We start from the raw sequence: 13,829 nt of genomic DNA on the forward strand, positions 1-13,829 counted from the left end.
TCGGCTTGGATAGCATTGGCTGGATGCTGCAATTAATGCGATTACCAGGATGCACCACAGTGGTATATTTGTTGTTTGCAAAGATTTTAGTTAAAACTGGAGGTGGACAATTCTGAACTTTCAGATCACAGAAATATAATTACATCACTGTTCTAGCAACCACACCTTTCTGTCACCCATTCCTTCTCTCCAGAGATGCTGCCTGTCCCACTGAGTTACTCCACCATTTTGTGTCTATCTTCGGTTTAAACCAGCATCTGCAGTTTCTTCCTAGTGTCTGAAGAAGGGTCTTGACCCGAAACGTCACCTATTCCTTCTCTCCAGAGATGCTGACAGTCCCGCCGATTGACTCCAGCATTTCAAAGGGTTCAAAGGTGTTTTATTGTCCAATTAAGGTACAGTGATATTTGAATTACTATACAGCCATACAAAAAAAAAGCAACAAGACACACAACTACATTAAAGTTAACGTAAACATTCACCATGGTGGATTCCCCACATTCCTCACTGTGATGGAAGGCAATAAAGTCCAACCTTCTTCCTCTTTATCCTCCCGCGTCGGGGCGATCGAAGCTCCTGCGGCCTGGAGCTTCCGAAGTCGGTCTCTAACCAGAGACCGCCAGCTCCATGTTGTTAAAGTCCGCAGGCTCCTGCGGTTGGTGCTCTGAGGTCGATCCCTGGCAAAGGGATCGTCCGCTCTGCGATGGTAAGACCGCAGGCTCCCGCGGTTGGAGCTCCCGAAGTCAGTCTCCAGCAAAGGTCACCAACTCCACGACGTTAGGCCGCAGTACGGAAGGAGATACGATACGGAAAAACTTCGCATCTCCGTCGAGGTAAGAGGCAGTGGAGGCAGTGGAGGCCAGTGGAGGCCAGTTCGTTGGATGCTTTCAAGAGAGAGCTGGATAGAGCTCTTAAGGATAGCGGAGTGAGGGGGTATGGGGAGAAGGCAGGAACGGGGTACTGATTGATAGTGATCAGCCATGATCGCATTGAATGGTGGTGCTGGCTCGAAGGGCTGAATGGCCTACTCCTGCACCTATTGTCTATTGTCTATTGTCTATTTAAAAAAGGTTTCCCCCCCCCCACCCCCCACATAAAACAAGTTAAAGAACACTAAATATATACATTTAACACATACTATTAAAATAACAAAGAAGGAAGGGACAGACAGACGAGGCAGCCATTGCTGGCGCCACCCAGTGGTCAATTTTTGTGTCTATCATCGGTTTGAACAAGCATCCGCAGTTCCTTCGTATCCAAAAATATGTCAACCTCAGGCTTGAATCTGTTCTGTTAGTGGGCCGCGACAATCCTCTCGACATAAAATGCCCAAAGGTTCACACTGACTGGAACAAAAGTTGGAATAGCCTGCATGTGAGGGAAATATCTTTCAATCAATGAACTAGATCATGGATCTGAGTGTTCTACACAATAGATCATCATGCTAATGTGACCTCACCTTGTACCTGAATTAGAAAGCTAATAATCAATCTCATCGAAAGGGTATTGATTGTGTCGTATTTCCTGTGGCTCACGGTCAATTGGGAGGTAAGATATTTTTTTAACATGTAACGAGCTCTTGTTATCATTGCTGATTTATGATCACTAAATGATTTCTCACACTTTCAGTTTATGAGATTAGAATTAATAGCCAAAATTGTGACAAAACTGCAATGTTTCTCATCTCTCATTGCAGACTACTTTTCTGTTCCTTCATGTGTGTATTCTCTTATCTTTTTAAAAGTTCAAGGTACTAAGCAAAATGGTGAGCAAATTCGGAATGTCCGTCTGTGAATTTTATTTCTGTTAAAACCAAATAGAGCACAGGTTAGCCAGGCAAAGGAAAAATACATGCTGAGCAAAAAATGAGGCGTCACTTGAAGCAGAACATAAAACACAGCGCTGTGCAGTACAGGAACAGACCCTTAAGTCCACAATATCTGTGCAGAACATGGCACTTGTTAAATCTAATCCCTTCTGCCTGAAGGGATTCCAGTCTGAAGAAGGGTCTTGACCCGAAAAGTCACCCATTCCTTCTCTCCTGAGATGCTGCCTGAACCCGCTGAGTTACTCCAGCATTTTGTGTCTACCTTCGATTTAAACCAGCATCTGCAGTTATTTATCCTACCCCTCTGCCTGCATATCACTCCATTCCCTGCACGTCCATCTACCTCTGTAAAGGCCACTTAAATGCGACTGTCGTATCCACCATGGCCCATGGGATTGCGTTCCTGGCACCTGCCACTTTCTGTGTAAAAAAAACTTGCCCATACGTCTCCTTTAAACTTTCCCCCTCTGACCTTAAAGCTATGTCCTTTGTTCTATCTATTATAAAGTCATAGAGAGATACAGTGTGGAAACAGGCCCTTCGGCCCAACTTGCCCACACCGGCCGATGTGTCACAGCTACACTAGTCCCACCTGCCTGCGCTTGGTCCATATTCCTCCAAACCTCTGTACTTGAGTTTGAACTGATTGTATCTATATATGGCATATCTGATCTGTTCGGACAGCATGCAAAACAAAGCTTTTCAATGTACTTTGGTACATGTGACATTAATGAGCTGAAACCTAAACCATAGGCTATGACATTCCCATCCTGGGAAGAGGTTCCTGACTTCCCTATCCATGCCTCTCAAAACTGTGTAAACTTCTATCAGATCTCCCCACAACCTCTGACATTTCACAGAAAAAATCCAATTTTGTCCAACTTCTCCTTGCAGCTAATACCCTCCTAACCCAGCACCATCCTGGTCAACCTCTTTTGCACTCACTCTTTTGCCTCCATACCCTTAGATAGGCCCAGATAGTTGGAGTAACTCAGCGGTTAGGCAGCATCTCTGCAGAAAAGGAGCAGGTGACATTTCGGGTCGAGACCCTTCTTCAGAAGTTGGGTCTCCATCTGAAACATCACCTGTTCCTTTTCTCAGGAGATGCTTACTGCTGTTGCAGATACTGGATACTGCAGTCACCTGAATCACTCGAGTCACTCGAGGCCCTGGAGGGAAATGGTCGATTAATCTGGACAGGCCCGGTCATTGCAATGTTAGTTTTGCGGCCTTTAGTGTTTCTACCGGCCATAGTTTGTCTTTCCGTTCAGTTAGTGAGCAAGTTGGATGAAATATTGTAGGTATTTTTCTTTATATTACGCCAAAATAATACTTAAATGATAAAAAAGTTCTGAAGAGGTCTGCACAACACTGCTTACTCCATTCCTGCTCACTAGCGCCCCTGACCCGCTGAGTTACTCCAGCTTTTTGTGTCTATCTTCGGTTTAAACCAGCATCTGCAGTTCCTCCCTACACGCCTCCAAATGCTTCTTGTAAAGGGGCAACCGGAGCAGCACATAATACTCCAAATGTGGTCAAATGTGGCCAAACCAAATTTCAGTATAGCTGCAATATGATCTCCTGACATTTATACTTAATGCCCCAATTGATTAAAGCTTTCTTTGCTACTTATGTTGCTTCTTCCAAGGAACAAAACACTTGTATCCCAAGGTCCGTTTGTGCATCAATACTGTTAAGGGTCCTGCCATTGTTTGTGTACTTCCACCTTACATTTGACCTCAAAAGTGCATCACTTCCCACTTTCCCAGACTATACGCCATCTGCCATTTCTCCGCCCATATCTTCAACTGTTTTATAATCTACATGCTTTCAAATAGTTTGGAAAAAGAGGGGGGGAAAAAAACCCGTTTATCTTTGGAAATGGATCTGTTCGTTTGCAGTGTCCGCATAGGTTTTAAGTGTCAGGTAGATTTATACTCAGACTGCAGTTTCACTACTTAGCTGGCGAACCAACCTATCCAAAGCTGATAGGGCCTATAATTAATAGGGCAATATAAAAACAAATGAAATTTGTAGTTATGGTATTATGCTTTCTTGAGCTAAAGCTTCAGAACCCATTTAAATAAATTTGGAAGAAGTGTCATCAAAATTCAAAAATATAACTTGTGAAGTGGGACTAAATCAAAACTCTATGTGTCAAAGATGAGTTGAACACAAATCTTTTTAGTGCTTGCATTAGGATAATATGCATAATATTAAAATGTTTCCATCTATAATGCATGGTGCTGAAACTTTTAAAATTGAAAGCCATATCTTACTTGTATCTTGAACAACTGGTTTGGGTATCTCGGTCTACAAGTCATAAAGACTGCTTTGAATGAGCGTTGCACTTTCATATGCATTGATGGATTTTCACTCATTCCATTTGAGCATTGCACACTGGAAGAATGCCTGGGAAATTCAGGTTGAGCGTTCAGGGAACCCTCAAAGATTTTCCACCTCAATTCCCGATCAGTCCCACCAATATACAATGTCAATAACGTTTTATATTCCCTCAAACTTGGGAACAAATTCATATTCAGTTACAACCTACAGTACTTCCACAGAGTTGAAAACCATCTGACTGGCGTATGAACCGTGCATTGCATCAATCTATTTGTCAGATGTTCCAATCAATACATCTTATTTCTTTTGCTTTGATTTGCTCATCTGTTTCTCTGTATTTCCACCTTGTTCCTTTTCCTTTCCTTCCTGCTTCCTGTCACCCAGGGAACTAAAATGTAGGATTGAGGAAGAAGGGACTAAGAGGAAGTTTCTAACAAAGCAAGCCAAGTTTAATGAAGGTCATTGCATTCACTGTCTGGAGTCCTTCCAATTTTTGATGAACTGCAAGCGTCCATGCCTGGATTGTTCTCTGAACATCTGCAAAAACTGTAGCAAATTCAACAAAAAGGAGTACGGCTGGGTGTGTGATTCATGCCGGATAATCAGGTGAGAAAAAGCATGGAAACCAATCTTCCTTCTGCATGAGCATCTTGTTTGTCTTCTTAACTCCAGGGTTTCCCTATCTTTTTATGTATGGGCTTCACGGGGTGTCAGGGGTCATGGGGAGAAGACAGAAGAATGGGGTTGAGGGGGAGAGATGGATCAGCCACGATTGAATGGCGGAGTAGACTTGATCGGCTGAATGGCCTAATTCTGCTCCGATCGCTTCTGAGTTTAAGAAGTTCCCAACTTTTTTCCGCCCCCAGTAAAGAGAAGCTTTCAAACTTTGAATGTGGCAACATTATTGTGCCAAAATTGAATTTAAACCAACAGGTAATATGAAATGGGTCCCAGTCAGGCTCAGTTAAAACATTTGTAAAAATTAGCTGATGGGAAATGGACTGCTTTTCCTATTGCATCTAAAATTCAGATTTTAATTTACAGCCTTTTGCAATGAGCTAAATTCTAGGAAATATGTCTGGGGTGGAATCATTTCGATCAGGGATATAATGTACTGGTGCAAGATGAGAAAACTTGAGTGCATTCGGTTATGGGCACAAATAACCATTGCAAAAGTCGCTTACTTTTATTAGGTTACAAGTTGCCTTGATTGCAAAAGCACAGAAAATTGAGGTCTGGTGTGGTGAACACGAGGGCAGTAAGGTACACTTGTCAGATTATGATGAGAGGCTAGTGTGCCATAATCAGAGAAGTAACCCTGCGCAGGAAGGAACTGCAGATGCTGGTTTAAACCGAAGATAGACACAAAATGCTGAAGTAACACAGCGGGTCAGACAGCATCTCTGGAGAAAGGGAACAGGTGACGTTTCGGGTCTGAAGAAGGGTCTCGACCCGAAATGTCACCTAGTCCCTTTCTCCAGAGATGCTGTCTGACCCGCTGAGTTACTCCAGCTTTTTGTGTCTATCTTATAGAATGGATCTTATAGAAACTTACAATATTCTTAAGGGGTTGGACAGGCTAGATGCAGGAAGATTGTTCCCGATGTTGGGGAAGTCCAGAACAAGGGGGTCACAGTTTAAGGGTAAGGGGGGAGTCTTTTAGGACCAAGATGAGAAAGTTTTTTTTCACACAGAGAGTGGTGAATCTGTGGAATTCTCTGCCACAGAAGGTAGTTGAGGCCATTTCATTGGCTATATTTAAGAGGGAGTTTGACGTGGCCCTTGTGGCTAAAGGGATCAGGGGGTATGGAGAGAAGGCAGGTACGGGATACTGAGTTGGATGATCAGCCATGATCATATTGAATGGCGGTGCAGGCTCGAAGGGCCGAATGGCCTACTCCTGCACCTATTTTCGATGTTTCTATGTTTCTATCTGCACAGAAGTGATCCTGGTGCCTGATCGCCATCTTGTGGTAGGATGACAGTATGTTTATCTGTAAATGAAATAACACGCTGAGCTTCATTTCTCACAGGATGCAAGCTTTTATGTTTTTATAACATTGTCCTGTGTACATTATTTTTCCTTATTAATATTTATTTTTCTTGTATGTTATATAATAACTGCCCTTTGTCTTCTAAACTTTCTTATACCTCGCAAATACTTTGTCCTGAATGATGTTTGTCTTCCTTGTATAGTTCACTTATTTTAGTTTCAGGTTTTTTAGTTTCTGAGGTATAGCGTGGAAACAGGCCTTTTCGGCCGGCCAAGTCAATAGACAATAGACAATAGGTGCAGGAGGAGGCCATTCGGCCCTTCGAGCCAGCACCGCCATTCAATGTGATCATGGCTGATCATTCCTGCCTTCTCCCCATACCCCCTGCACCAACCAACAATCCCTGAACACCAGCACTTTAGGGACAATTTACAATTTTTACCGAAGCCAAATTAACCTATAAACCTGTATGTCTGTGGAGTGTGGGAGGAAAGCGGACCACCTGGGAAAAAACCCACGTGGTCACAGGGAGAACGTACAAACTCCGTACAGACAGCACCCGTAGTCAGGATCGAACCTGGGTCCCTGGTGCTGTGAGGCAGCAACTCTACCACTGTGCCACCTTGGTCTTCAGATCCATATTTCTCCTTTCCTGAGGGGAGGGGGGAGGGGAGGGAGGGGGGGGGAGGGGAGGGGGGGAGGGGAGGGGGGGAGGGGAGGAGAGGGTGCTGCACCAATGCAGGAGAGGTTTGGGCCAAACGGGTCCACTTGGTTTAGTTCACTCTAAATGTCCAGTCCCGGTTTGACATCAATGAAATGCATCAATTCACATTTGCCTGAGTAAATTTCCATCCCCCATTCATTCACAAAATGCTGGAGTAACTCAGCAGGTCAGGCAGCATCTCAGGAGAGAAGGAATGGGTGACGTTTCGGGTCGAGACCCTTCTTCAGTCTGGACAGGTACATGGATAGGACAAGTTTGGAGGGATATGGACCAAACGTGGGCAGGTGGGACTAGTGTAGCTGGGACATGTTGGTCGGTGTGAGCAAGTTGGGCCGAAGGGCCTGTTTCCACACTGTATCACTCTTTGACTTTATTCATCACTCGCCAAACAGTGCCAACAGTAGTTGGCAGTTCCAAAGAGAACAGCCAACAATCAGCCAAGCCACTAATGCTGGATGTAGAGCGTAAATCCACTGTAAGTCCAGAACTTGCTGAGGCATGGATGCACTGAGGGATGGATGGCATTGGACTCTATGTAGAGCAAGGTGGTGGAATACCTCAGGTCTGACATGGGATCAGAGACCAAATTCAGTCCAATTGGGGAGGCTCTTGATCTGCAGAATAAGGAAACTAGATGATCTTTTCAAAATGATATTATGCCAGTTCAAGTTCACAATGATTTTTAAGTATTTAAATATTCTTATTTTATTTTAAAAACTTTTTAAAAGTTTATTTATTGATTTTAAAAGTTTAATTTTTCATTGCATTTGAATGTCAGAGGGCTTTAAAGTTTGTCTCAGAGCTTTGGTACTAAACAAAGCGACTTCCGCAGTTTTTCCTTCTGCCAAAGACCTCAGAGGCTTTCTACAGGCACAATATTGTATCCCACTGCCCAAGACCCACTTGCTAACTTCAGCTGAAAGGGTTTTGAGGCCAAGCTAGCATCCACACCAACCTTCAGCACAAGGGGAGTCTTGAAGAGCAGAGGGATCTAGGAGTTAGGGTTGCCAACTGTCCCGTATAAGCTGTAGGCCCGGACGCTGTATGCCTGGACACTATAGCCCAGGGGCTGCTGTAGTCCCGGACAGTGTAGGCCCGGGCGCCATCTAATGGAGGTTGCATTGCAACCCACCTCCCAGCCCTGGAGGCCGCCATTGGTGGAGTGGGAGCACATGGCCGCTGGCTGGGTGAAGCCACGTGGGGCATGGGGCGGTGACGTCACCCTTTGTCCCTTATCTGGGATTGAGGAAGTTGGCAACCCTGCTGTAGGTATATAGTTCCTTGAAAGTCACAGGTAGATAGAGTGGTCTTCATTTGACTGGGAATTGTGTATAACAGTTGAGAGGTCATGTTATAGTAGCACAAGGTATTGGTGAAGCCACATTTGGAGTATTGTGTTTAGATGTGGTCACCCTGTTATAGGAAAGATGTCAATAAGTTGGAAAGGGTGGAAAGAAGATTTACAAGGATGTTGCAAGGACTCGAGGGTCTGAGCTATAGGGAGAGATTGAGCAGCTGGGAGTTTATTCCTTGGAGTGCAGGAGGATGAGGGGTGATGTTTTAGGAGTGAATAAGATGGGGGAATAGATATCATGAGGGGATAGATGGGGTAAATGCGCAAAGTCTTTTACCCAGAGCAGAAGAATCAAGAACCAGAGGACATAGATTTTTGAGGGCGGAAAGATTTAATAGGTACCTGAGGGACAATATTTTTACATAAAGGGTAGTCAGTAAATGGAACGAGCTGCCAGAGGAGGCAGTTGGGGCAGGTACTATCACAATGTTTAAAAAACATTTGGACAGGTACCTGTAAAACACAGGTGTAACAGGATATGGGCCTAACGCAGGCAGGTGGGACTAGTGCAGATGGGGAATTTTTGTTGTGGTGGGAAAATTGGGCCGAAGGGCCTCAATACACGATGTATGACTCTATGACTCTAAATAAGTATGGGTGCTTGCAGAAATCCATGTATATTACAGACAGGAATAGTGGCACACTTGTTTCTTGTGGCCAAACACTGCAACTGTTTATATAGAGCAAGGTCATATTACCAATACTGGGATACATATATGTCACTCCTTTGACTCCTCCCACTTCCTCCAAACCAGAGGCGTAGCTATGGGCACTCGCATGGGCCCTTGCTGTGCCTGCCTCTTTGTCGGGTACGTCGAACAATCCCTGTTCCGGGCGTACACTGGCCCCATCCCCGAACTCTACCTCCGCTACATCGACGACTGCATTGGTGCTACCTCTTGTACCCATGCAGAACTCACTGACTTCATACACTTCACTTCCAATTTCCATCCTGCCCTTAAATATACCTGGACTATCTCCGACATCTCCCTCCCGTTTCTGGATCTCACCATCTCCATCACAGGAGACAGACTAGTGACTGACATCTACTATAAACCCACTGACTCGCACAGCTATCTGGACTACACTTCTTCCCACCCGGTCTACTGCAAAAAGTCTATCCCCTACTCCCAATTCCTCCGTCTACGCCGCATCTGCGCCCGGGATGAGGTGTTTCACACTAGGGCGTCAGAGATGTCCTCATTCTTCAGGAAACGGGGCTTTCTCTCTTCCATTATAGATGAGGCTCTCATTAGGGTCTCTTCTACATCCCACAGCTCCGCTCTTGCTCCCCCTCCCCCCACTCATAACAAGGACAGAATCCCCCTCGTTCTCACTTTCCACCCCACCAGCCAGCGTATACAACAAATCATCCGCCAACATTTCCGTCACCTACAACGGGACCCCACCACTGGCCATATCATCCCATCCCCTCCCCTTTCTGCGTTCCCCAGAGACCGTTCCCTCCGTAACTCCCTGGTCCACTCGTCCCTTCCTACCCAAACCACCCCAACCCCAGGCACTTTCCCCTGCAACCGCACGAGATGCAACACCTGTCCCTTTACCTCCCCCCTCAACTCCATCCAAGGACCCAAACAGTCTTTCCAGGTGAGACAGAGGTTCACCTGCACCTCCTCCAACCTCATCTATTGCATCCGCTGCTCTAGATGTCAACTTATTTACATCGGCGAAACCAAGCGCAGGCTCGGCGATCGCTTCGCTGAACACCTGCGCTCGGTCCGCGTTGACCAATCTGATCTCCCGGTGGCCGAGCACTTCAACTCCCCCTCCAATTCCCAGTCTGACCTTTCTGTCATGGGCCTCCTCCAGTGCCATAGTGAGGCCCACCGGAAAATGGAGGAACAGCACCTCATATTTCGCCTGGGCAGCTTGCAGCCCAGTGGTATGAACATCGACTTCTCCAACTTTAGATAGTTCCTCTGTCCCTCTCTTCCCCTCCCCCTTCCCAGATCTCCCTCCCAGTTCTCCCTCTATCTTCCTGTCTCCACCTATATCCTTCCTTTGTCCCGCCCCCCTGACATCAGTCACCTATTCCTTGTCTCCTGAGATGCTGCCTGACCTGCTGAGTTACTCCAGCATTTTGTGAATAAATACTGGGATACATGGTCGTTAATTTATTTTTATGGGAATTGGTGCAGGAATCAATACTTGGCAGAAAATTGAGAGATCTTTATAATCTGAGATTATAATCTCAGACAATCTCAAATTTTATATTCTTAAAACTGAGGTGAGAAGGAACTTTTTCACCCAGAGTTGTGAATTTGTGGAATTCTCTGCCACAGAGGGCATTGGAGGCCAAATCACTGTATGGATTTAAGAGAGAGTTAGATGGAGCTCTAGGGGCTAGTGGAATCAAGGGATATGGGGAGAAGGCAGGTACGGGTTATAGATTGTGGACGATCGGCCATGATCACAATGAATGGTGGTGCAGGATCGAAGGGCCGAATGGCCTCCTGCACCTGTTTTCTATGTTTCTATGTTTCAATCTCATGTAATTCTTCAGATTCATGTAACAGATAGGATTTGATTTCCTACCATTGTTGGCAATGAAAAGTAAACCTGCACCCTTTTGATCCAGAGGCGACAATGAACTAGTTGGCCGAATCCACATACAGTTCCTGAAAAGTGGCCCTGATGATGCCTCATGCACTGGAGGAATCGTAGGCCACCAGCACTTCACACAAAGGACCTTTTACTGTGTGGTGTCTCCGCTGAAGAATGTACTTGTTGTGTCAGCCACATTTTTCAGTCAGAGAGTCGTAAATCTGTGGAATTCTCTGCCTCAGAAGGCAGTGGAGGCCAATTCTCTGAATGCATTCAAGAGAGAGCTAGATAGAGCTCTTAAGGATAGCGGAGTCAGGAGGTATGGGGAGAAGGCAGGAACGGGGTACTGATTGAGAATGATCAGCCATGATCACATTGAAAGGCAGTGCTGGCTCGAAGGGCCAAATGACCTCCTCCTGCACCTATTGTCTATTTTCTATTGTCTATTTTGAATCAGTCACAGTTCATTTTGAGTCATTAAATTTAATTGAATTGAATTCAATTCCATTCAATTCAATTCAATTCAATAGATTTTATTAGCCAAGTATGTACACATACAAGGAATGTGCCTTGGTGCTTTGCTCGCAAGTAACAACACGACATACAGTAAACAATTAAGAATAAAACATTATAATTTACACATGTGAAGAATGAAATAAAATACCAGAGCAAAAGGAGGCCACAGACTTTTGGTTGTTGAGTAGAGCTACTGGTCGTGGAAAAAAATCTGTTTTTATGTCTGGCTGTGGCTGCTTTGACAGAGGAAAGTGCTTCAAAGAGTTTGTGGTCAGGGTGAGAGGGGTCAGAGATGATCTTGCCCGCTCGCTTCCTGGCCCTTGCAGTGTACAGTTTGTCAATGGGGGGAAGGTTGCAGCCAACAACCTTTTCGGCTGATTGAACGATGCTCTGCAACCTCCAGATGTCGTGCTTGGTGGCTGAGCCAAACCAGACCACGATGGAGAAGGTGAGGACGGACTCTACGATGGCAGTGTAGAATTGGACCATCATTCCCTGTGGGTTGGGTTACAATCAAGGCAGCGAAAGTCTGGGGAATCAATTCAAATCCTCCCGATTTGCCGTGTTGCTGAAACCTGTGCATTAAGTCCCAAATTCATTTTGTAAGGCAGCGGAGAAGTAATTGGGCTTTAGAAATCTGTTGACTACAGAAGGAAAGGGGCAACTGAAGAATAAGAAATCAGAGGGAAAATTGAACCAAGATTTGAGGAGCCGGATGTTTATAGAAACGTAGAAAATAGGTGCAGCAGGTGGCCATTCGGCCCTTCGAGCTAGCACCACCATTCATTGTGATCATGACTGACCATCCACGATCAGTAACCCGTGCCTGCCTTCTCCCCATATCCCTTGATCCCACTAGCCCCTCGAGTTCTATCTAACTCACCACTAGCCCCTAGAGCTCTATCTAACTCTCCACTAGCCCCTAGAGCTCTATCTAATCCTCCACTAGCCCCTAGAGCTCTATCTAACTCTCCACTAGCCCCTAGAGCTCTATCTAACTCTCCACTCGCCCCTAGAGCTCTATCTAATCCTCCACTAGCCCCTAGAGCTCCATCTAACTTTATGGTAATGCAAACTTGATATGAAGGAAATAAGGTGAACTTAAATTTGATACCAGGATTGAATCTGGCAAAAGAAGGAATTTTAAAATAAAATCTGCCCCCTGGTTCTTGAGGACAAATAGTACTCATGGGAGTAGGAATTGATCATGCTGCATCTGAGGGTTCTATTGTAAACGTGGGTTTCAGCCAAAGGATAAAACTTCTAAATCCCAACTCTGGGTTTTTTTCAGGATTGTAAAGACCGCATCGCTGGACTGGTTTTACAGCCACGTGACCTCGCGTTTCAAAAACTTTGGCAGCGCCACAGTGATGCACTCTTTGAGCGAGAGAGACCAAAGTGTCGAAAAAGATCCCCTCCAACACTTAGAAGGTATTTATTCACAAAGTGCTGGAGTAACTCAGCAGGTCAGGCAGCATCTCAGGAGAGAAGGAATGGGTGACGTTTCGGGTCTGATGTCAGGGGGGCAGGACAAAAGAAGGATATAGGTGGAGACAGGAAGACAGAGGGAGAACTGGGAAGGGGGAGGGGAAGAGAGGGACAGAGGAACTATCTAAAGTTGGAGAAGTCAATGTTCATACCGCTGGGCTGCAAGCTGCCCAGGCGAGATATGAGGTGCTGTTCCTCCAATTTCCGGTGGGCCTCACTATGGCACTGGAGGAGGCCCATGACAGAAAGGTCAGACTGGGAGAGGGAGGGGGAGTTGAAGTGCTCAGCCACCGGGAGGTCAGGTTGGTTAAGGCGAACTGAGCGAAGGTGTTGAGCGAAGCGATCGCCGAGCCTGCGTTTGGTTTCGCCGATGTAAAGAAGTTGACATCTAGAGCAGCGGATGCAATAGATGAGGTTGGAGGAGGTGCAGGTGAACCTCTGTCTCACCTGGAAAGACTGTTTGGGTCCTTGGATGGAGTTGAGGGGGGAGGTAAAGGGACAGGTGTTGCATCTCCTGCGGTTGCAGGGGAAAGTGCCCGGGGGTGGGGTGGTTTGGGTAGGAAGGGACGAGTGGACCAGGGAGTTACGGAGGGAACGGTCTCTGCGGAACACAGAAAGGGGAGGGAAGGGGATGGGAAGATGTGGCCAGTGGTGGGGTCTCGTTGTAGGTGACGGAAATGTTGGCGCATGATTTGTTGGATCCGTTGGCTGGTGGGGTGGTACCCTCCAACACTTAGGTATGCTTTCAATTCCTTCTATCGGCGATTATGTTACTCTCCAGCGGGTATAGATCGCTTGTTTTAACGACCACTAGATGGATACGTAATGCCTTAAAGAAGCAAACAAGGATGAACAGAACAGTAATGAAGATAAATAAATTAAGGAATGGTGGTTATGATTAAACGATGCACCGTGTGAAGTAGATGGATCAGAAGTTTTCAATGATTTATTTATTCTTTTGAATTATGTTAAAGTGTTATGGTCTAAATATTCTAACGCTGGTTAATAGTTTAT

General features: G+C 45.6%; 1 protein-coding gene across 1 annotated transcript in view; it reads left to right on the plus strand.

The window, feature by feature from the left end:
• LOC144596346 (melanophilin-like) overlaps window positions 1–13,829 on the plus strand; it is a 136,035-nt gene that overhangs the window by 51,860 nt on the left and 70,346 nt on the right. The window contains exons 3-4 of the mRNA XM_078404594.1: window positions 4,559–4,780; window positions 12,619–12,758. Of these exons, the coding sequence (XP_078260720.1) occupies window positions 4,559–4,780; window positions 12,619–12,758 (362 nt within the window). The remainder of the gene's footprint in view (window positions 1–4,558; window positions 4,781–12,618; window positions 12,759–13,829) is intronic.

The sequence above is a fragment of the Rhinoraja longicauda genome, chromosome 8 (genome assembly GCF_053455715.1).
Source record: "Rhinoraja longicauda isolate Sanriku21f chromosome 8, sRhiLon1.1, whole genome shotgun sequence".
Lineage (NCBI taxonomy): Eukaryota > Metazoa > Chordata > Chondrichthyes > Rajiformes > Arhynchobatidae > Rhinoraja > Rhinoraja longicauda.